Genomic DNA, 23,217 nt, shown 5'->3' with positions numbered 1-23,217 from the left:
CAGAGAAGTCTTCTTCAGCATAAAAAAAGTAAAAATCAAAAAAAGCCTTCATCCACAGCTCCTGAATTAAAGCATTTTGAAAGCTTTCTAGAACTTGGAGAGAGAGCTATGACAACATGTGCTATAATGAAGAAGTAAAAATTAAAGTTAAGTGATATTAGACTATGGAGAACATTGAGTGGCAGTATTTGACTTTAACAATGACAATTCTGCTTCAGGAAAGTTACACTGAAGAGGTGTATATGATATACTGGAGGAAAGAGGTTGAACTGAAAAAATATAATGAATGATCTTTCTTATATTTTCAGTTCTAACTGGAACTTGCTCCCAGTCCTAATGTGAAAGATAGTTTGAGAAGACTTTACTAGACAGGATTGAACATATTTCTGTAATAATGTTTCAGATAAAGAAAGAAATGTTACTTTCTTGAGAATTGAAAACTTGTCAAAATGGGCAGGTATTCTGGGAGTTACTTTTCTCTACTGTGTAGAATCAAGAAAAAATTCAGCCTCCCCTTTAAATTCAAATGTGTGTATTCTTCAAGCCATTTAGCTGTATTAAGCATGAAGGAAAACTGACCTTGCCTGCATGCCCAGTCTAGTTCAGTGTCCTCTCTGTGTCCTTTGAATACCACATAGTAATTCATCATTTAGGGTAGTGGGCTACCGACGACAAAAGGATAAAAATTAGATGAATAAGAGAAGAGCAATGAATAAAGAAAAAGCACTGAAGAACATGTTTCTCAATAATCTAAAAGGAAATTAGAAAAAGTAAAAACTAAAAAAATGATTTTTTAAATATATTCAGCAGTAATCTGGTAAAACTACTCTATTTTGTTCTTCCCATACAGAGAATCAAAAAGCAAATTTCAAATTAGGATTACTCAGCTCTTTATATCCTAAAATAATCTTTAATCCTTTGCAAATTCACAACCATTTTCAACTCACTTGGTGAAGTACAGTCAAAGTCCCTTTCTTTTCCCAAGTTTCCAATCTTGAAGAATTTGCTGTTGCGTCAACTTGAGTAGACTGTCATCTTTCTTGCAGAAAACGTGTCTAGCAGTATTTATATTGTGTTGTAACAAAATCCAAGGTTAAGAAGTCTGCAGAGCACTTTATTTAGCCTTATCTGCAAGGGAACTTCTGAAGTAAACGAGCACATTTCCAGAAAATACATCACCTTTCATGCAGCTTGAGTTCTTCCAGTAGTGCACTGTAGAACTGAGCAGTACTATGATCTCTACTGTGTAAGTTTATATAGTTAAAAACAACTGATACAGTAATTAGTATACTCAGAGCGCTGATCTTGGGTACTATAGCACCTTTCTACCTTTAGGATATTTTATTTATATGTTGGCAGTGAGATATAGTTTTAGCTAGTTCTGGAAAAGAGATATTCCCTGAATCTGGAAGACCTTCTCTTTCCCTCTCAGTGCAGGGTACCTAATCCAACATCATGTGAATGCCATAGGTTATATTGCTTATGTAAAAATTGACTTATTCAAAATATTTAATTATTCCTTCAGTAGTAGTTATTGTAGTAACCCATTCAGAAATATCACTTTCTCTCAGGTTTTGTGACTCAAATAATTTGAGTTTACTAGAAGGAGATTTGGAATATTTATCTCTTTCCCCCTTCAATATTCCCCCGCATATTATTGCAATGGTATATATAGTCCTTCAACAACAGTAGATATGCATACTGCAATGTATCTTCACTTGCTGGTATGCTACTCTCCATTCTGCAGGTCATCTATGAGAATATACACATATACATATATATACACACATACAAATTATTTATATATATCTGTATAGGCTATGTATTTTTCATGAAGCTTACTTTATGTCAGATAGAACATATGATATTTGTTTCTTTTGGATTGGCTTATTTCACTGAACATAATGATGTCTAGTTGGGACCATTTTGTTGCAAATGATAGAAAACCCTAATTTGTGTAACACTGCTTAGATTTTCTTGGTAGCACATTAGATAAGTGAGTACATAAATAATTACATTCCTATTGTGATGAATGTTCTGTCTTGAAGTAGAAAATTATTTGTTAATATGAACTTTGTGGTTAGAGAATTCATGTTTTTATCTCTTAGTTAATTGAAATACACAGAAATGCATTTTCATATATTTCAAGAATGTCTTCGTGAAAAAAGATACTTCAGTACTGTTGTGCACTACTGGATGGGGTTCTTGGGTCATAGCTTCAGTGCTTCAGTCTCTTCTTCGCTACCTCCCTCTTCCTGTGTCATTCTTCCTTTCAAATAAAGAAGTGCATGGGGTAAAATGATATATTAGTAAGAATTAAAAGATGTGTTGGTTCAGTTTAATGCATTTCAGAGCTGAAGTATTTATATTCCTGGAATGACCTTAAAATTTTGTGTGATGAATCATAAGGTTTTTCACTGCTATACTAATAGCACTTTTATTCTGTTAAATGTAACATGAAATACTTGAGGATAGCTTTTTTCCTTGGCTTGCAGACTCTGGATGGTAAGCATTTCTATTTAGCTAACCATTGCTATTTCGTTAGCCTCAAATACACACACACACACACACACACACACACACACACACACACACACACATATTCTTTTGCCTGTAAGAAAAGATTAATGATGCTTTTTCTGTAGGTTATTAAGGATAACAAAATATGTTTATAATTTTGTCTGATTTATTGCACAGTAATGGTGTTTCCTATTCAATATAAAGGCATAGAATACTTATTAACAGTTTGTAGACAGAATAAAATACATCTAAACTACATTCAGCTACATTCAAGGTATTTAATAATTTGTGAGTTTACAAAAAGAGGGTAAGAGAAAAATCTCATGTTTGGTCAGCTTTGTGAAACTTATGTTGTAGTTTTAGTAATTTGATATTCTGTTTTTTAAAATTAATTATTTATGTACAGTTTAGCTATTTGTTTAAAAGGCAGAGTGACAGAGAGGATGAGACAGAGATACAGATTTTCCATCTGCTGCTTTATTTCCCAAATGCCCACAGTAGCCTGGGTTGGGCTGGACTGAATCAGGGAGCCTTGAACTCCACCCTGTTTTGTTTTTGGGAATTAGGAGATTAAGCCTTTGGCCATCTTTCATTGTTTTCCCAGGTGTGTTAAACAGGTGGTGGAAGAAATATGTAGGAAAAAAAGGGAAGTGGACCTGGCTCAGAAGGACAGCAGTTAGTACTTAAGCCGGTGTTCATGTGGGATACTACTATCAAGATGGTAGCTTTTTCTTTGCTTTTAATTTACTTAGTTTTATTCGAAAAGCAGATTTACTGAGAAAAGGAGAGACAGGGTAGGGAAGATGTCCCATTCTTTGGTTTACTTCCCAAATGGCTATAAAGCCAGAGCTGAGGCCTTCCAACAACCAGTCATAGCTTTTTATGGTTCTCCTACATGGGTGTAGGGTTCAAAGGCTTTGCACTGTCCTCCATTGTTTTCACAGGACATAAGCAGAGAGCTGGCTTAGAAGTGGAGCATCCACGATATGAACCAGTGCCTATATGGAATGGCGACACATGTAGCTGGAAAATTAGCATGTTGAGCCATAGCAGCGACACCAAAAAATTGTAGCTTAACTTGCTGTACCATAACACCAGAACCATAAAATACATACTTTCTTTTTTAAGCAATTGGAAATGTACACCCCAGAATTATTTAAAGGATAGCCATCATCTCTTCACAATTTTCTGGTAATATACATTGTGCTGTTAGAGAATTACTGAATAGAACTACTGAATATACTAAATTAGTTTAAACTGTCTTTTTTTTAATTTACACTTTCATGTTTGGCACATAAGATTTCTGTCTTTAATTAATGGAGACATATTGCAATTGAAGCCATTGAAGTGGCTGATGATCATTTAAATAGTTTTACAGATTCTTAAATCAAGCATTTAAAAATAGTCTTAAATCATCCATCATATGAATTCATTTAGTTTTCTGAAAAGCATTGTTACAGAGAAAGAAATCTTCCACCCATTCTTTAACTCCTCAAATAAGTAAAACATCTGGGATGGACAGGCAGGCCATGGTTTGCAGCAGCTTCCTGATGTAGGTGGTTGGTATTGCAGGGGTGCCTTGCAGTGCAATGCCACAAAGCAGGACCCATAATCATATTCTACTGTAATCTGCATAGACAATATTCTACTTGCATTAACATGTGTAGTTTGAATGTTTAGATGTTTATAAGAATTATAAATATATGTTAATAAACATAAATATACTTATTGAAATAATTATTTGGAGCAGGAACTATAGATTTTTATTAGTAATTAGAACAAAAATAGATAATTTGAGTATATCTGTAAATAATCATTTTTTGTTATTAACATTTTTCTACTAAGGCCTTTATAAGCATTCTCAGTATTATATCACATGCTAAGTTTATTGTTTTTCTTGATGCATACACATGTTTTTAAAAGCAGTTTCCTTTCCCCCTCTTTTTGAGAGAGAGAGTAGAAAATCTCTTAGTTCTAAATGAGAGTTCTGATCCTTGCTTAAAATTTTGAGTACTAGGAAAATCCTGGTGACTCTTCTAGTGTTTTTAGATTTTAGTTTAGTAATCTGATAGATGTGTGTTTAGCTAGTGATAAGGTGACACCTCTAAAATAGAATCCTTCATTTACTGCAAAATTTTAAGTTGAAACTTGTTTTTTTAAAAAAATTCTCATTTCAAAGGCAGAGCTGCTGAGATAGAGGAAAAGAGGGGAAAACAGAATAAGAGGGATCTTAAATCTGCTGTTTCACCCAAAATGATCTCAAGTTAAGGCAAGGTGTCAGGAACTCCATCTTGACTTCCACATCGGGATCAGGGACCCAGTACTTGATCTACATTCCACTGAATTAGGAAGGAGCTGGTTCAGAAGTGAAACAGCCCGTATTCCAACGAGCCTGGCAAGCATTGGCTTAACTCACTGTGCTACAACTCTGACCCCTTTGCATCTTTCTTTTTTTTTTTTAAAGATTTATTATTTATTTATTTATTTTTATTGCAAAGTCAGATATATAGAGAGTAGGAGAGACAGAGAGGAAAATCTTCCATCTGATTGTTCACTCCCCAAGTGATCACAATGGCTGGAGCTGAGCCGAACCAAAGCCAGGAACCAGGAGCCAGGAGCCAGGAGCCAGGAGCCAGGAGCTCTTCCAGGTCTTCCATGTGGGTGTAGGATCCCAAGGCTTTTGCGGCCGTCCTGACCTGCTTTCCCAGGTCACAAGCAGGGAGCTGGATGGGAAGCACAGCCACCGGGATTAGAATCAGTGCCCATATGGGATCCTGGCACATGCAAGACAAGGACGTTAGCCACTAGGCCATGGTGCCGGGGCTCCCTTTTTTCATTTCTTAATAATATATGGTGTGAAAAGCCTGATGTTAGAAGTAGTAGGTCTCCCATTAGCGGAAGCATTGAGAATTGTTTTAGCTAGAAGTCAAGTCTTTTATTATGGATTTATATGAATGAAATACACACTGCATATTACATATAAGTGTGTGTGTATGTATAAATATTAAGTATTTCAAACTTGATGTTCTACTCACTATGCAAAGATAGAGAGAAAATCCCTGACCTCACAGAGTTTGATTTCTACTTAAATTTATTTTAGACCAAATGCTTTCTATGGTGTACTGTGATGATTCATATACTGGTACTTGTGCTCAGGTGAATCTAATTATCTTTAAGTCATTTTCCTCACAATGCTTGGGCAATGTTTTATTCTTGCCAAAGTACAATGTGTAAAATAAATTCAGTTTACAGGATCATTTTTGTATGATTTCCATTTTCAAAGTCCTAGGGAAACTGGCTCAAAAATCATGTTGTTGAAGATAATATTAGTGTGCCTAAGATGGGTACTTCCCATCTCTGTATTGTAGATGTCTTGTAAATATTCTCATTTGATATTTTTAACATTTAATGCTGGTGTAAAATAATCCAAAATTTTTATGTTATTGATTAAGGTCTTTGAAGTTACAGAAGATTCACTCTAAAACTATTGTTCATGAATATACGAAGTTTTTATGAAACAACTGACTCTTTCTTAGTCAAAATTATCCTATAATGTTACAGTCATGTTAATAGGACAAATCTACTCGCTTTAATAAATTTATTTGTAAAATGTACTTAGTCTCAGTACTTATATTTCATTTATGCTCCTGAATTCTTACTTTTTTATTAAGTATCTTTATGGTGCTAATAAAAAAGTTTTATGTCTGCTCAATCTGAAATAGAAATGTAGCCACACATGATGCATTTCTTTCATGTTTTATTCTCTAAAACTTGTTATCATTTAAATGCAGAGCCTTCACTTTTCTGCTGCAAAAACAGATTTATGTTATTAAGTACATGCCTAGCAGCAAAATTCAGGGCACTAATTTTCTAACTTTATGTCAGTATATTGACTTAAACTGAATATTTAAGCAGTTCTGAGGAAAACACCACATTAGAGTAAGAAGATTCTTTAAGAAGCTTTTCTTTATAGAATCCATTAAATGCATATGCTTTAAAAATTAAACCACTACAGAGCTAACAAAATGAGATTCCTGTGTACGACTTTAATGTATCGGCCTTATGAAAGGTAAGAGGGAAAAATGTTTGGAACACGTTAAACGTGTGCAGTTTTACAAAATGAATGCATCTCTTCACTGTCAGCCTTTATTTCTCATTCTTAGAATGAAGTTAGTAATTTTCTTCCTTTCTTTTGCTCATTTTTACCATTGACACATACTAGAAAACACTTGAAAAAAAGTTATGCAGAAAACCTGACTAAAAATTATACAATTATCCTTAGTATTTGTTGTCTCATTACTGAAGAAAATAATAGGAGTAATAACACAATGTCTCATAGTTATATTAATCACCTATGTAATGCTAGCTAATTTAGAAAGCATTTGGTCTTGTTGAGTCTTGTAAATGATCATGTTACTTTCCATCTTCTTTGAGTGTTTATTTCTTTTTTATTCATTTACCATAGCTGTATTTTGAAGGAAAAATGAAAGTATCACCCTCATTTTCTCTTCCTTCTAGCTGATGCCTGAAATCTGATACAAATGATGACAGGTGTAAATTTGTAACTTAATAAATGTAACCTGTTTACAAATTGTGATAAGAGGTTACACATGCACATAAATGCAAACTTAGGAAGCATAGGTAGAGGTGAAAATAAATTTCTGCACTGTCTAGTGCTTCAATATTATTAAAATGGTCCTTCCCTCTTCCCTGCTATGAGTATACTTATCAGTTATTTTTCCTGCTTAATACCAGCCTCGAAGCTCTTTAGGTTTTGCATGTATCTGGGATGAGGTTTCCTCGTGTTTTTTCTCTATGGAGATGTAAAGATAAGGCTGTTTAGGCAGCAGGGTACTATTTTCTTTGGTTATGTACTTTGAGTAAACTATCAGCACTTGTTACCAATACGCTTTTAAAATATAATCAGATTTTCTGACAGTACGCTGAGGAAGCTAATATTTTATTTTTAAAGCTCAAAGTTTATTTTGGAAATACAAGTTTATATTGAATTCTAAAGTTTCTCAGAGGGAAGAAAGTATAACTTGAGAGGTTTGTGTTAGAACTTTGGATGTATGGATCAATTCACCAGCATATTATTTGAATATTCTTTGCCTACAAAGGGTATTTGATTGCCTTATTTTGTTCCCTGAGGAAATAAAGGAATCTGATTCTTCAATGACTGCCAGTTCCTTTAAAAATTAATTTACTTGTTCTAACTTCCTCTGCTCAAAGGAATTCAGTTTTTTGGCCTACTTGTTTTGCTTGCTAAGGAAATGAAAATTGTTCCGTGAGTTGTGAGTGGATTGTAGAGAAGCCTCAGGCATAAATTGTATTTCCTATCACTTCTAGCAACCATTCACTTCAAATAGGAATGTCCAAGAGATTATCATCAGAGAAATATTCTTAGATTCTGTGAATCACAAAGCTGTATGCACTCATGAGGGTAGCTTTAAACTGTGCATATATGTCTAGAGGGTGAAAGCGCTTATCCTCTTTAGAATGAATATTTATAATTTATTCTCCAGCCATGTAACATTTAGATGTGCATAAACCTGATAATAATATATAGGATGAAAATAATTAAACATATCATTAGTTTTGCTATTATATTCATTCTGTCAACTGGTTGAACCAAATATCCCTGTTCTCTGCTTTATGTTTTTCATTTCACTGATTTTTTATATAACACTGGAAATATAAATATAAAATAATTTCTAGTGTACAATGTAGTAATGAGCTCAGCAAAGCAAAAATCAAATCATCCCTGCTACTGAGAGTAGAATATTTTGTAACTTCTTTTCTTATTAACTGAATAAATAAAATGGCTAATTTCTCTTCTGTGTGGTCCTCCTTTTCTTCGGATACAAAAGGTGATATAATGTTAATATATGAGGTGTGGAAGGAAGTTTTGTGACTTCAAATTTATTGTTCAGTGAAATATTTTGGTTAGCCAAGAATCATTTATTCTTCAAAGTATTGCCAGGTAGGGTGTCTCAAAACCAATGCAGCGTTTAATCTTAGAATGCACAGGCTGCTTGTGTTATAATCATATGGGTGTGGTCACAGGAGGAAACAATGAGGTTTGCAAAAAGTCCAGAAAAAAAAAAAAAACCAAGCATGCCATACAGGACCACAGAAGCACCAGGTTTTCATCAAGTGCAAGAAGACTATTCCTTTATCATGATTTCTACTAGACAGAGTACACAGTTTAGGATTTACCGACTGGCCTGAGTAATTCCTGTGGATTCCAGGTGGTATATGCCTACCAGGAGAATTAGGTAAAGATTTTTGGGTGACAGTTTATTTGAGGTTTGGTGGGTTTGCATATGAAAGTTGTTCTTCAGGCTCAGGATCTCTTAACAATGATGAGCTAGCCTTGAGAATTGCAGCCACTCCGAACCCATCTTCTTGCAAGCCTTTTTATAGTGTCCTCAAGGTATTATGGAACCCATAAAAGAAAGTTAGTAGGCCTTAGTCTATGTATCATGGGGCAATCACTTCAACTCAAATTCCTTATTAATATAGTGAAAATGAAACTATTATACTTTGGGCTGATGAAGACTACCTGTGTGAACATCTGCGGAAAAAGCTTTGATGCACATAAATTCAGTAAAATAGTTGTTGTATCAGGTTACTCTGAGTTCAGGGAAAATAAGACTTTTTAAAATACAAACCTAAAACATCTCACTGGACTGGACAACTCAAGTTTCTGAACTTTCCCATCTACCATGTAATTCATCTAGTCATACCTTGATCCAAAGAAAGAGCTCATGAAGTGATCCTAAGAGAGAAGCAGCTCTGTGTTCTGCTTAACCCGGTTCTAAAAACAAAGTTGGCAAAAATTTGTCCTCACTCAAAGTATATTATAATTTCATTTGACTTACTGAGCTCGTTTCTACACAATAACTTAATGAGTTGTTATTTATTACTATTTTAATACTTACATAAAATAATTTTTCAAACACACAGGATGTTGAGGTTGGATAGTTTTGGAGTAATTGTTAGGTTGTGGTGAGCGGAAGTGAGTCCACAACCCTGGAAAAAGTCAAACCCATACTCCATCTAGGAAGGTTTGGAAGGCAGTATCAATCTAAGCTTCTCCCTAAGCAAAAGGTCAACTCCCACCATGATTATCCCCTGCTACAAAATATCTACATGTGTAAACTGAGGAGCTGCTGCCTTCTCCCATCCCTCATGCCTGGTATGCATCAAAACTAATGTTGTATTCCCTGGGTGGCCATTTCCCTCAAATGGTTAAATTGCCACTTGGAAGTGGTCGTGGGCCACTTCCCACCAGGGAGCAATCCATCAGACTCTCTTCTCTGACTAATATAACTGCATGAACTAAAAGCTTCTCTCGTTCACTCTCAGTGGCTCCACAAAATCTATATCGATCTGTCTTCACAAATCTATCCCCCCAAATGGTCAGAGGCAAACTCTTAGAAACTCAGCAGTCATTATTCACAAGCTGGCACTGACTGGTGGACTGTCCTGTTGCATCACACATGGAAGAGAGGAGCAGCCCCAATCAGCCTGATCAGGAGTTCTTAAGCAAGGATTATCCAATAAACTGAGAATACTGGCACGTGATACAAATCATTCAGTCAACCAAATTTAGATCATTGAACAATGAACAGCACAAATGATCCAATCAACTGTAGTGGCAACACAGATACCCAGTTTAAGCATCACACATTTTAAACTATCCCATCAGTAAGAGTCACATCCCAAGTAATAACGAACAGCAGAACCAGGCAAACAGGAACTTTCCATTCTGTTTTCAGAAAATAATTCGGGTCAGGCAGGTTACTGCTTACTGCCTGAACAGTAAAAGAAAAGCAAGGTCTCATCCTGGAATGAGATAAGCGCTCTCACTTCTCTTCTGGGTCTTTCCAGGAACCCAAGGCTATGGCAGAGGTCAGGTTATGGACATATCCCAGAGGTGCTTCAGAAGAGCTAGCCTTACTGTCGCCATTTTCTGTTGTCTGGGTTCTCACAAGATGTGACCAAATTAAAGACAAGTTTGATAACATTTTCATTTCATTATTTCTGTATTTACCAAATTACAAACACCAAATTACTTCATAACTGAAAAGTAAATTATATTTTTGTTTTAAATGGAATTCAGAACTTTGATCTATGGTGTATATGTTATATATGACTAGATTGCTATAAATAAATGCATGTAACTTAGTTGTTTATATTTATTTCTAGTCCCTTTTCTGCTGCTGCCTTATTGATTTTTTAAAATTTTTATGCAAGTGCTTCTTTCTTGATGAAGCGTTCCAAACATCTTTAATTCATAAATGTTTCTGTCCTCTGAATATTTGCTCTTTATTATATACACTATTAAATCATAACTTATGAATACATATCCGCTATTATATCAATATTTGAATATTATAACACTTAACATATTAAGTAGAGTATTATAGTTAGCATGAGAGCAAACCTTCTGTCTTCATCCTTTATTTTCCTTTGCAAATTAAAATAACATATAAATTCTTTAGATAATGTTGATTGTTTATTTATACATGAACTGGTAAGATTTAAAGATATAATATGAGATAAAGTCAATTTGAAGTAAATGTTTATGAAAATAACCCAGTTGTGAGTTAGAACATAGATTTTCAGAATATTATTTGTTTAACTTGAACTGCAAAGAGAACAAAGAAGAGAGACAACTTTATTTGGTCCAATCCTGAGTTCCGCACAACAGCTGCTATTGGCTGTGCTAAAGCCAGGAACCTGGAATTCAGTTCAGGTCTCCTCAGTGTGTGACGAGGATCCATCTAATACAATACAAAATTGGATGCAGGTTCATATTTTAGGTTGGAATCTGAATTGAAAATAGCTGGAGTGAAATGCTGATGCTCTGATAGTGGATGCAAGCAACTCAAGCAACGCCAATTGCTGCACCCAATACAGACGCTTAGAATATTCTGTGTACTTCTCTTTGCTATTCAAGAGTAATTGTGATGTTTTACACTCCAGGTCTGATTATTAGAAACCATTACCTTCTTAAGGAGGAGGAAAGAAAATGGGCCCTGTCTGTTGAGTCTGTATACTCAAAATCCTCAAGGTCATGAAATAAACAGCATTACAGATAAGGAGATGACCTTTTAGGTCATATGCTTCCTATTTCTTTCTATGGATGCCCAATGCTCCAGAAATTCTTGCTCACATAGCCCCATATGAACTTTTAGAAGCTTTATTTCTTCTAAGCATTAAACAGCGTATGTCTGAGACACTGGTATGCTGTGACTGGAGGACTGAAGTTAGCAGCTTTTGTGTAGCAAGGGAAGGAAACAGCTTGTACTTGGGGGCTGGCATGCTCATCTACAGTGTGCAAAGCTTAACAGGACAGGGGCTAAATTCAGGAAAAGAAATTGAAATGGGGGCCCTGGTGCGATAGCATAGTGGTTAAAGTCCTTGCCTTGCATGCACCAGAATCCCATATGGGTGCCAGTTCTAATCCCAGCGGTCCTGATTCCCATTAAGCTCCCTGCTTGTGGCCTGGGAATGCAGTGGAGGATGGCCCAAAGCTTTGGGACCCTGCACCCATGCGGGAAACCCGGAAGAGCTCCTGGCTCCTGGCTTCGGATTGGCTCAGCTCCAGCCGTTGCGGCTGCTTGGGGAATGAAACATCGGATGGAAGATCTTCCTCTCTGTCTTTCCTCCTCTCTGTATATCTGACTTTCCAATAAAAATAGATAAGTCTTTAAAAAAAAAAGAAAGAAATTGAAGTGGGATTGACTAAGGTTAAGGTTGGCTTTGTGTTGATCATTCCATAGTCCCTGGAATTCAGACTTCACATATTTTAAATATGAAGTATGCCTCCTAGATTGTTATGAAGTTATCTTTACAGAGTAGCAAATCATTTAAATGAACTCATATTTAAATTATGATTTATCATGTTAAAATATTTAGGCATGGGTATGTGAATTCATATTCTTACATTGGATTTCTGATTTTTATGCCCTATTTAATATTTGAAAATTTTAACTAGTAGTTGTATAACGATCCCATACAGTATATGCAGTAGCTATTCTTGTTGGAAGCGACTATGAAATTCAGCTACTCTTGATTAAGTGACTCTATAGCCAATTTCAAGGGGAACTACAAAAAGATTATGCCAAATAATCTTATTAGAATCACTGAAGTACAAAATTAAGAAGTAGAATATATTTACCTTTTTTTGTCATTTGCAGTATAACACATTATGTTGTATGTAGTAATAGATGTGTAAATACTGATTATATCAAGTGACTTCAAAAGAATTAAGGTATTTGGCTGTGAGTAGAAGTTAAACTGCTTAACATATTTGTAAAAGTGGTTTGACCCCTGACTGTCCCTCCTTGTTAGCTCATGTTACTTCCAGTGCCACCTGGGCTGTTCCTAAAATGTAGGTGTAGCCTCTTGCCTAAGAGTTTCATATTTACTGCTTCCTCTTTGTATGATTCATGGGAAAGCCTGCTAACCACCTTAATTAAAATTGTAATCCTTTTCTTTACTTTTTTCCTGTCTTGTGTTCCCCATAGTGCTTTCCATTTTATTCACTTTTTCTATTTAATGGCTTTTAGTATCTCTCCTTACTCTAAAGTAAGTTCCAGAAAAGCAGTGAGGTTTGGTTCAGCTGGCTAGCTGCTGGATTCTGCCTGGTCAGTGTTTCTTGAATACACCTAAAGCTTTATCTGCTGCTTTTTATGTGAAAGTAGCAATGTCATTATGGGGTACTTGTAAACAAATCTCAATGTGGCAAATCAGATATGAGGACAGATTGCGGTATTTGTCAGGGCTTAAGCAATCTTAATGTAGACCAAGAACTACTTCTAAGTGCTTTGCAGGTTTTGATTTGTACCATACGACTAACTTATCAAATAGGTGCTATTAGCAGTTCTGTTTTACAGAAGAAACAAGTTTAAGTAAATTTATACTTGTTTATACTAGACAATTAGTGTGCAGGAAGGCAAGCTTCATACCAAGACAGTTGATTCTAGAACACATATTCTTAACCAGAGGCTCACAGTTTAAATGCTCCTGTATTGGAATAGCTTCATTTATATTCTTTATAATCATTATTCATTCTGTAAGACAGTAATTTGAAAGTAATGATTTCTATTTTGCTACTGTGGTTTTATAACAGTGATTTTTTTCTTTCTTTCTTTGTTTTTTTTTTTCCAGTGGGATGCCATCACCGAAATGGATGAACACAATAGACCCATTCACACGTACCAAGTATGTAATGTAATGGAACCAAATCAAAACAACTGGCTTCGTACAAACTGGATTTCTCGTGATGCAGCTCAGAAAATTTATGTGGAAATGAAGTTCACACTGAGGGATTGTAACAGCATCCCATGGGTCTTGGGGACTTGCAAAGAAACATTTAATTTGTATTATATGGAATCTGATGAGTCCCATGGAGTTAAATTCAAGCCAAACCAGTATACAAAGATTGATACAATTGCTGCTGATGAGAGTTTTACCCAGATGGATTTGGGTGATCGCATCCTCAAACTCAACACTGAAATTCGTGAAGTAGGGCCTATAGAAAGAAAAGGATTTTATCTGGCTTTTCAAGACATCGGCGCATGTATTGCCCTGGTCTCAGTCCGCGTTTTTTACAAAAAGTGTCCCTTCACTGTTCGAAACTTGGCCATGTTTCCTGACACCATTCCAAGGGTTGATTCTTCCTCCTTGGTTGAAGTACGGGGCTCTTGTGTGAAGAGTGCTGAAGAGCGTGACACTCCTAAACTCTATTGTGGAGCTGATGGAGATTGGCTGGTTCCTCTTGGAAGGTGTATCTGCAGTACAGGATATGAAGAAATTGAGGGTTCCTGCCATGGTAAGAAACATTTAAGTCATTTAAGTTGTATTTAGCATATGATTTTAAAAAGTCATTGGGTTTTCCATTTATTTTCAAATAATAAATTGTTGAAAGCAAATACTGATAATTATGGAAAAACTGACTTTTAGTAGCTTAAGAAAATTTGATAAATTTTTAAAGAAATTTTTAAGAAAATATGATAATTTTTTTCCTGGGAAAGATATATAAAACTATGCCATGTTACTTTTAGCAAAATAATTAAGTGGCATGAAATGTTGTATTCAAGAGCCTGTGAAGACTATGACAATGTATTAAAATAAATAAGTGCATCTAGTAATCATTTAATTTTTACGTATCTTAAACTAGGTAGATATCACCCAGAAATAGGTAATAATGATAAAGTTATAAAATTATTAAAGAATAATTTAATAATCTAAGGATTTATATTAGCCATTACTAAATGTTTTATTTAAAAAATAAGTTTGATAGCTAGATTATTTTTGTTTGATGTGTGAAATTGTGTTGCCATTGGTAATTTTGCTTTGGCAAAAATAGTTTTGGATGCATGATTAATGACTTAAGTTTTACTTTGGAAGTTTTGCTTGTCTGGTATTATGGATTGTTATACCTGATTGCAACAAGATGAAAGAGTAGCTTCATTATAAGTGTTACAAATATGTATGTAGTAGATGGAAGAACTTAGAATAATTAAGCTTGAATTCTGTGTTTGTGGTTTAATAACTTTGACATCACTTTTTGGAGAGGTTTCTCTAAGTAATAGTTATAATCAGCTGAAGATACAGTAGATGTAATGCCATTGCAAATAAGTGAGTTTGATTAGATGCAGGAAGTTGCTATTTAGAAACAGAAAAAATATGGTGGATGTGAGGACCTCATTTTCACATATCAATATGTTGAATTATTCTCCTCTTTACAGTACTCATTAATATGTGTTCTTGATGCTTAATGTTGCCCCTTCCTTTTCTATGGTTGTTTTTTATTGCTTAAGTTGTCATCTGTCAAGAACTTATCTCATAACCCGATCTCTATATTACATATTTATATAGCCTAAATGCAAAATTAATTGAAATTTACATGAATTAACCATAGCTTATTTAGCAATATGTCTACATAGTTAATTAGAAAAGAAGATAGCAATGTCAATAAATCAGCGTTTTCTTATCTTCCAAACTTAAAAATCTAATTTTAACTATAGAACTTTCTAATCACCAATTATTTCTTGAATATGGTAGATGATAGAGATAAATGTAAATAAGGAATATGTTTGTTAATGATATTAGATAAAACAACTGAAAACTTCTTATTTTCATAAAACCACAAAGTTTTATTATTTCTTCTGACTCACCGACGTGTTTCTTCTATTATTGTTAAATGAACTTGGGTCAGTGATGTAGCTGTATTCTACTGGCAACGTGAATGGAGTTGGAATTCAGAGATGAGATGTAGTCCCCTAGCGCCTCTTGTTCCATGGCCTCTAGTCATTTAGGAGTGAAACCAGTATTTTCTACAATGTAGTGACTGCATTAAAATGACATTTTTTTTTTCTACTCAGGTATAAGATCAGGGGCTGCATTTGAAATGTTGCATTTGAGATTGTACTTTTAAGTAGCGTTTTTAGAGGGGATTTCCCCTGGCAAAGTATATCATAATTCGTTCTCTGGATTTTGCTGATTAATATTCCACTATCATAAATGAAATCTCATTCTCCTGAAGACTCAGCACAAATCATGTGTAAATACAAAATAGTACCATTGAAGTCAGCTGCAGATGAGAATGAAGCCTCACAACTAAAGTCCTTCTTGAACTAGCTTATTTCTGAACTATTTTATACACAGACACCCTAAAGTATTTTTTAAAATTATTTATTATTTTTTTATTAATTGCATTGCATCATGTGACACAGTTTCATAGGCTCTGGGATTCCTCCCATCCCTCCCTCTACCCTCCTCCCATGGTGGATTCCTCCACCTTGTTGCTGTATTGCAGATCAAATTCAGTCAAGATTCTTTCATTGCAAGTGTATATCAAGCATAGAGTCCAGCATCTTATTGTCCAGATAAATTCAGTGGTTTCTTGGGGAGACCATCTCTGGTCTGAAGGCAGAGCTGGTAGAATATCATCTCGATCAATTGAAATCCACAAAATAATATCAACAACATTTTATAACATTATGGAATTAATTAACATGGTATTGAGTAATCAATCTGTTAAAAAAAATGCAAGTTCTTAACCACATCCTATGACTACTTCATTGACATTTCAATTTTAGTTTATACACAGAACCAGCTTCTATACACCTTAAAATGGCTATAAGGTACTATTCAGCTGTCTCTTGTATTTTCATTTTAGTATTTAGCAGTTTATATTGAAGCATAATTTTGCTGAACTTGGCAGATTTTAGGATAGTCAAAACTGGCTTAGAACAAGGCATATGTCAACAATTGAGGTGCAGAACAGTTTTAGAAGGAGTGTGCAGATAAATCTTCAGTTCCTTAGTGAGGAGTAACTAATCTTTGTGTCCTACCTAGTAAGGTATGTGTGAGTCCACACTGACCATTTCCTCTCTGGTTCTAAGTTTTCCATGTTATGGACTACTCAGCTATCAAACAAACAAACAAATCCGAAATGCAGCTCTTTGAGGCCAAATGGGCCCAAGTAGATACCATTATGCTAAGGGAAATGAGCCAATCCCAAAAGTTAGATACCACATGTTTGCCTTAATTTAACATGAAGTGGTATCAATCCAAAAAATAGTACCTGTAAACTGTAATATTATTTCAACCCCAAACAGCCTGTAACTCATGCAATAAGATACTATGATGTAACCAATCAACCAACAATCAATGTGAGTCAGACTGCTTATGATCTACATCAAAAAATTGTAAAACCTAATATACTTTTAAGACCCTATGCTACTCGGAATTGGGGCGGAGGGAGAGCAGAGAAATCTTCCATCTCCTTAGAATGTGTGAGGAAGACATGAAGTATAACCTATCAGGAACATAGCAGATATCTTATAGACAACAGACTTGAATCAGCATTAGACAATAGTAAAACTACAAAGACATACATGGGGAATCAAGAGCGATCCTGAATAGATAGACAGAAACATGTAAACTATTTTAAATAAGTACAAGCACACACTCCTACCCTTCCACCTCCCAAGAGTCTTCCATTCCAAAAGACAGGGAAGCTAGCAATTCCTAGTCGGTTGTGATTTTGAAATTCAACTGGGTTTTGTTAGGATCCATTACCACAAAGGACAACAAACAGTCTCTGACTAATGCCAATTTATTTTGCCTGAGGTTTGTTCTCTGTCCTTGGCTCCATCACTTGTTTTATGACAACCTTTTTAGTTCTCAGCCTCGCTCATGATAATTGTACATGTGCCAGTTGCTAGTTTCTCAACAGCTCTCTGCAAACCTAAACTTGATCAACATTAAAAAGATTATTTTCCTTGTGTTCTAGTTTTGTTTTTATTTTTCCCTCTGTTCCAAGTGATAACAGATAATAATCACACCAGTTGTGCTCTCAATTAATTTTCCTTATTGTCAATGGCATTTCTTTACTGATATTCTAACTTCTGGTCTTAGACTTCCTGGCATCCATTTAATCTCTATAGTCTGTTTTCTCCAAAAGCAGAAGGGACAGAATTTAGCCTCTGTGACAGCACAACCTCATGTTTGCTATAAGTGTTTTGCTTAACGATTTCTGCACTCTGGAAACTGGATTCACCAGATGGTTCCTTTCTGGTCCTATCTCATGCAGTTGTGATTCTATGGAGGTTTAACACATTTGAATATATAAGATTTCACTTGTGTCTTGGAACAGTTGAGGCCCTTAGTTGCTTACGCTCTAAATCCCCATAATAGTATTAGTTACTTCACCTCAAGAAGTCTTCTCTCCCTGCCTCTCTTCCTTCCTAGCTCTTATTGTTTGATTTTTCCTTCCTATCGTTCTTACTCTCTGCCTCTCTTCACCACTGCATTCATAGCTTGGTTTTGTACAGTTATTTTTTGATCATGACAATTTTTCTGCTATTCCAGCTTTTAAAGAATAATTTATACTAACCCATGTGTTTTTAATATTGCTTAATTTATTCATTTTCTAGACATTTGGTACCCCTTTTGTGTTCTTTGTTCCATGACCAAATATTATTCATCCTTCAAGATCATATATATGTGTATACATATACATACATATATGCCTATATAAAAATGATTCCTCATAAAGTTAATCACACTGTCATTATCCTCAATAATTAACATAATTTGTACTAATTATCTGTTTCAATGTGACTGTCATATAAAAGAAGAGAAGGGCAAAATTCTCATGTAATAAAGAGTAAGAAATGTACAGACATGACTGATCTGATCCCAGGACCCAGAAAATTGAATATATGGAGTAAAGGTAAAGCCTAACGTAGCTTACGCGTAGTGCTGTTATTGTCTTTTCTGTAAAACAGGAATGTTTTTCCTTAGTGAGTATTGCATAATGTTTTAATGTTAGATAGGGAGGACATTAGAAAAACTCTTATCTGGCATTTTATGATTCAGAACAATAAATTACTAACAACAGAATTTAATATTCCATTGTCACCACTATTCAGTATCTAATATTAGATATATACCTAAAGTTTAGTTTCTCTTCTCTCCTCTGCTCTCCTCTCTCCTCTCTTCTCCTCTCTTCTCTTCCCTTCTTCCTTCTTTCTTCTGTCCTTCCTCCCCTCCTCCCTTCCTCCTTCCCTCCCTGCCTTCCTTCCTTCCTTCTCTCTCTCTCTTTCTCTTATTTTCTCTCTGTTAAAAGATTGTTTGAGAGATGGAACAACAGAGAGAGAGAGAGAAGCAGAATGAAAGAGAGAGAGATCTTATCAACTGATTTGCTCCCCAAATGACTACAACAGACTGGTCTTCATTAGGTTGAAGCCAGGAGCCAAAAAATCCACCCTGTTATCCCACAGATTCTATTTTCTTCCGTGATCCATTGGCGGGGAGCTGGATCAGAAGCAGAGTAGCAGATACTTGAAGCTACATTCCTGTATGAGATGCTAACTTCACAAGGACAGCTTAACCAACTACATTACAACTCTCAAATCAAGGCTGTTTCTTAATCTGGCTTTTGTGTATTATGCTCCCGCCTCTCTTCCTTTCTATCTGCCCCCTTTTTTCTCTCTTCTATGTCTTCCTTCCAGGCATTTATGCCCTTACCTTGATATTGTAACTTTTTCTGTCTGTGAAACCCAAAAGGCAGACCCCTGAATTCTTCAATAGTATTTAGGTCCTTTTTGCCATACGTTTGTTTTCTGGAGTTTGAAAGGAGCACTGTTTGAACAAGATTTACATTTTTGAGCCTTGCATGGTAGTGTAACAGCTGAAGTCCTCTACTTGGCATGCACCACGATCCCATATGGGTGCTGGTTCTAGTCACAGTGGCCCTGCTTCCCATCCAGCTCCTTGCTTGTGGCTTGGGAAAGCAATTGAGAACAAAACAAAGCCTGGGAACACTGTGCCCACTTGGAGACCTGGAGGAGTATCTTGGCACCTGGCTTCGGATTGGCTCAGCTCCAGCCATTTTGTCTGCTTGGGAGATGAATCAGTGGACAGAATACTTTCCTCTCTGTCTTTCCTTTCTATACAGACTTTGCAATGACAACAACAAAAAATAAATCTCAAAAAAAGAGAAGAGTTACAATTCTGCTCTGAAATTCAGACTCTGCAGAATGATGGGAAACAATGGTAAATTTATTTGAAACTTAAACTATGAAAATTGTTAAAAGAAAGCTTTAGGGATATTCATAATAGACTATTGAATTTTAGAATATCTGGTTAACTATTCAACAAAGACCATTAAGCTGGTGGAAAATAGAATAAATTCACATCTGTTCATATATCCAATGGATAATGATTATTTGTTCATAATTTATGATATTGTCTTCTGAAAGGTGCATTACTGAATGATTGAGTTTGGGATGCTTTTCTTCATCATACTGTAAATGCTTATCTAAATCACATTATTTTTATTTTCTATATCAAACACGTTTTAAAATTTGATTTATTAAGCCTATATGCAACAATTAAAAACCAAATGCAAACAATTTAGGTTACTCAATTATGCATAGTGACAAATACTTACTAATTTTTCATGACTGTTTTATATTATAGGGTTGTAATTGAATCTTTTATACTGCACTTGTTGATGTTACAAATTAAATTTTTATTTTTGTTCTTTTTTTCTCCCTAATCTTGCTTTTTTAATCAACTAAGATATAACATTGATTTGGAAAATATTGATTTACAACAAATTGTCCTTCACATTGTATAACTGAGGCTATTTTAATACTGTTGAAGAAATAATTTGAAGCAATTAATATGAAAAATTGAATGCAGTTTTTGTTCAGTTGTATAAATTCTGAAGTGACCATGAATCCCTAATAAACTCCCCTGAACATTGATTCAGACTAAATCTCATTCAGATAATTGCAGATTTTGCTTGTTTTGCTTTACAGTTTTAGAACTACTATTGCTTCTCAGCCTTTTGGTTAAGATCAAGTGTAGAACTGCTGGAGATAGGGCCTAATGTGGTAGCCTTGTAGCTAAATCCTCACCTTGCTCACACTGGGATTCCACATAGGCATTGGTTCGTGTCCTGGCAGCCCTGCTTCCCATCCATCTCCTCCTTGTGGCCTGGGAAAGCAGTCGCAGACGGACCAAAGCCTTGGGGCTCTGCACCCGTGGGGAGACCTGGAAGAAGTTCCTGACTCCTAGCTTTGGATAGGGTCAGTTCTGGCCATTGCAACCACTTGGGAAGTGAGCCAACAGATGGAGGATCTTCCTCTCTGTCTTTCTTGCTCTCTGTAAATCTGACTTTCCAATAAAAATAAATAAACCATAAAAAAAAAAAAGAACTGCTAGGGATAGGTACATATCTATGACACTTTCTTTAAACTCATTAAACATCATATGATAATTGCCGAAATGACATTTGCCTGTTGACATGGAAAATTCTGAAACATTGTGATTTTTTAAAAATGAAAGTTTTCTGGACACATTTTTTATATATTTGTTTAGTTCAGGAGGAATGGATGGTGACAAGTCTCAGACCACTGTATTATTGTTCACAAGGTGAACGGGATGTATGAGGCTTTCAGTGACACAGCTATTGATTTGATCTGCTGAATAGTGTCATTAGTAAGGCTTCTTGGCTCTGTCCTCTACTGCTGTTCAGAAACATTGGCACTCTGTGTTTATAATCTTCTGTCTAATCATGTTATCAGAAATGACTGTTGAAGCAGAAAGCACAAAGAAATTTCAAATGCCAGGCTTTGCTGGCATTAAATAAGGGGTTTGAGGATGTGATGAAAAATAGAAAGGTGAGATTAGGATCAGAATAAGAGGAAAATGTTATTGATCCATGTAGCACTTTTCATTCTCTGAAGGTTCTTACTCAGAAAATATAAACTCTTACAATATAGCTTTCAGTTCCCAACAAAGTTGTTTTTCCGTACAACAATTCTACACTCATCCTGCTTGAAAGGAAAATTAAATCAAGAAGCTTGAAGGAGTTTGAAATATAAACCTTTTCTAACCAGATAGAGTTGAATAGTTGAATTAGTTTGTTCTTTGTCTCTGTTTTAAAAAGTGTTTTGAAAATGATCATTTGTAATACATTATTTTAATTACATTGAATATCAATTTTAGTCTATTTTACTATCTTTGCCTTGGAACTTATAAATAATATTTTACAGGGACTATCCTTAACAGTTTTAGCTATCTTTATTTTAACAATCTCTACAAATTGTATATGTTTTTAGTGTTTTTGTTCTTTTAAGATGTTTGACCTACTGTGCAAGGTATTTCCTTTGAATATTGTCTATACTTTTAATCTATCATGTAAAGAAAAAGTGCTAATTGATTATAAATTTAATACCTAGATACATCTGATCTACTAATAGTTTTAGCACTTACCATCTTTTCCATCATGTCGCCTTTCATATATGTTTGAAAATTGCAGTGTTTTCCACTGGTTGTTCTCTGAAGTTTCTGTTAAGCTCTTTATTTAGGAATTGCTAATAATATTATTTTGTGTTCTTTCTTTGGTGATTGTTTATTAGGCTATGGAATGCTAGGTAACTATTATTTTTCCTCAACACCTTGCAAATATTTCCTTTAAGTATTGTTGCTAATAATCTACTGACAATATAATTGTCATTATTTGGGAGATTATCATCAGTTTCATATTTTTGGTCTTCATTGACATAGTTATAGAGATATGAGTTAGCTTTCTTCTGTGTTTTTGATTAGAGAGAAAGAATATGAATATTGCTTTGTTCTGTACATTCTGGAATTCTTATATATTTTTCTGTTTTTTTGAACTGTGATTTTAATGAATAGTTTAAATTGATAATTTATTTAATTTTAAAGCCAGAAGGTAAGAGGGGAGGAGGGTTAGGGAAATAGAGAATAATTTCAATCATTCTCCAAACAACCATAACACACAACAGCCAGAGCTGGGCCAATGCCACATTGGGGTTACAACTCCATTAGATCCTTTATGTGGTTCGCATGTGAGTGTCCAGGGTTTGAGGTGTGTGTCAGCTGATGCAAAACCACTTTAAATATTCCTTTTAATTTAACTTGAATATATGTGATTATTTCATGTAAGTAAAGTATCCTTGAATATGTTTATTATAATTGCAATTTCCTGAAAATAATATAGACAAAAGATACACTCAGGTACTCATTATGGTAAGATTACAGAGCATTTTTAATGTGTTTCAGCCCTTTGCAATAATGGGTTACAATAAAATTTAAGAAGCTAATTGTATACTCAGTTACACATGTGGCCTA

The 23,217-nt window shown here is 34.9% G+C and overlaps 1 protein-coding gene across 1 annotated transcript in view; it reads left to right on the top strand.

The window, feature by feature from the left end:
- EPHA6 (EPH receptor A6) overlaps nt 1–23,217 on the top strand; it is a 795,505-nt gene that overhangs the window by 167,575 nt on the left and 604,713 nt on the right. Inside the window, 1 exon segment of the mRNA XM_040980604.1 lies at nt 13,705–14,368. Coding sequence (XP_040836538.1) covers nt 13,705–14,368 — 664 coding nt within the window.

Source organism: Ochotona curzoniae, unplaced genomic scaffold, assembly GCF_017591425.1.
Source record: "Ochotona curzoniae isolate NIBS_2020 unplaced genomic scaffold, NIBS_Ocur_1.0 contig_3498, whole genome shotgun sequence".
In the NCBI taxonomy this organism is placed as follows: Eukaryota; Metazoa; Chordata; class Mammalia; order Lagomorpha; family Ochotonidae; genus Ochotona; species Ochotona curzoniae.
Note: the sequence above shows the minus strand (reverse complement) of the source record. Positions and strands in the feature narration are given on the sequence as shown.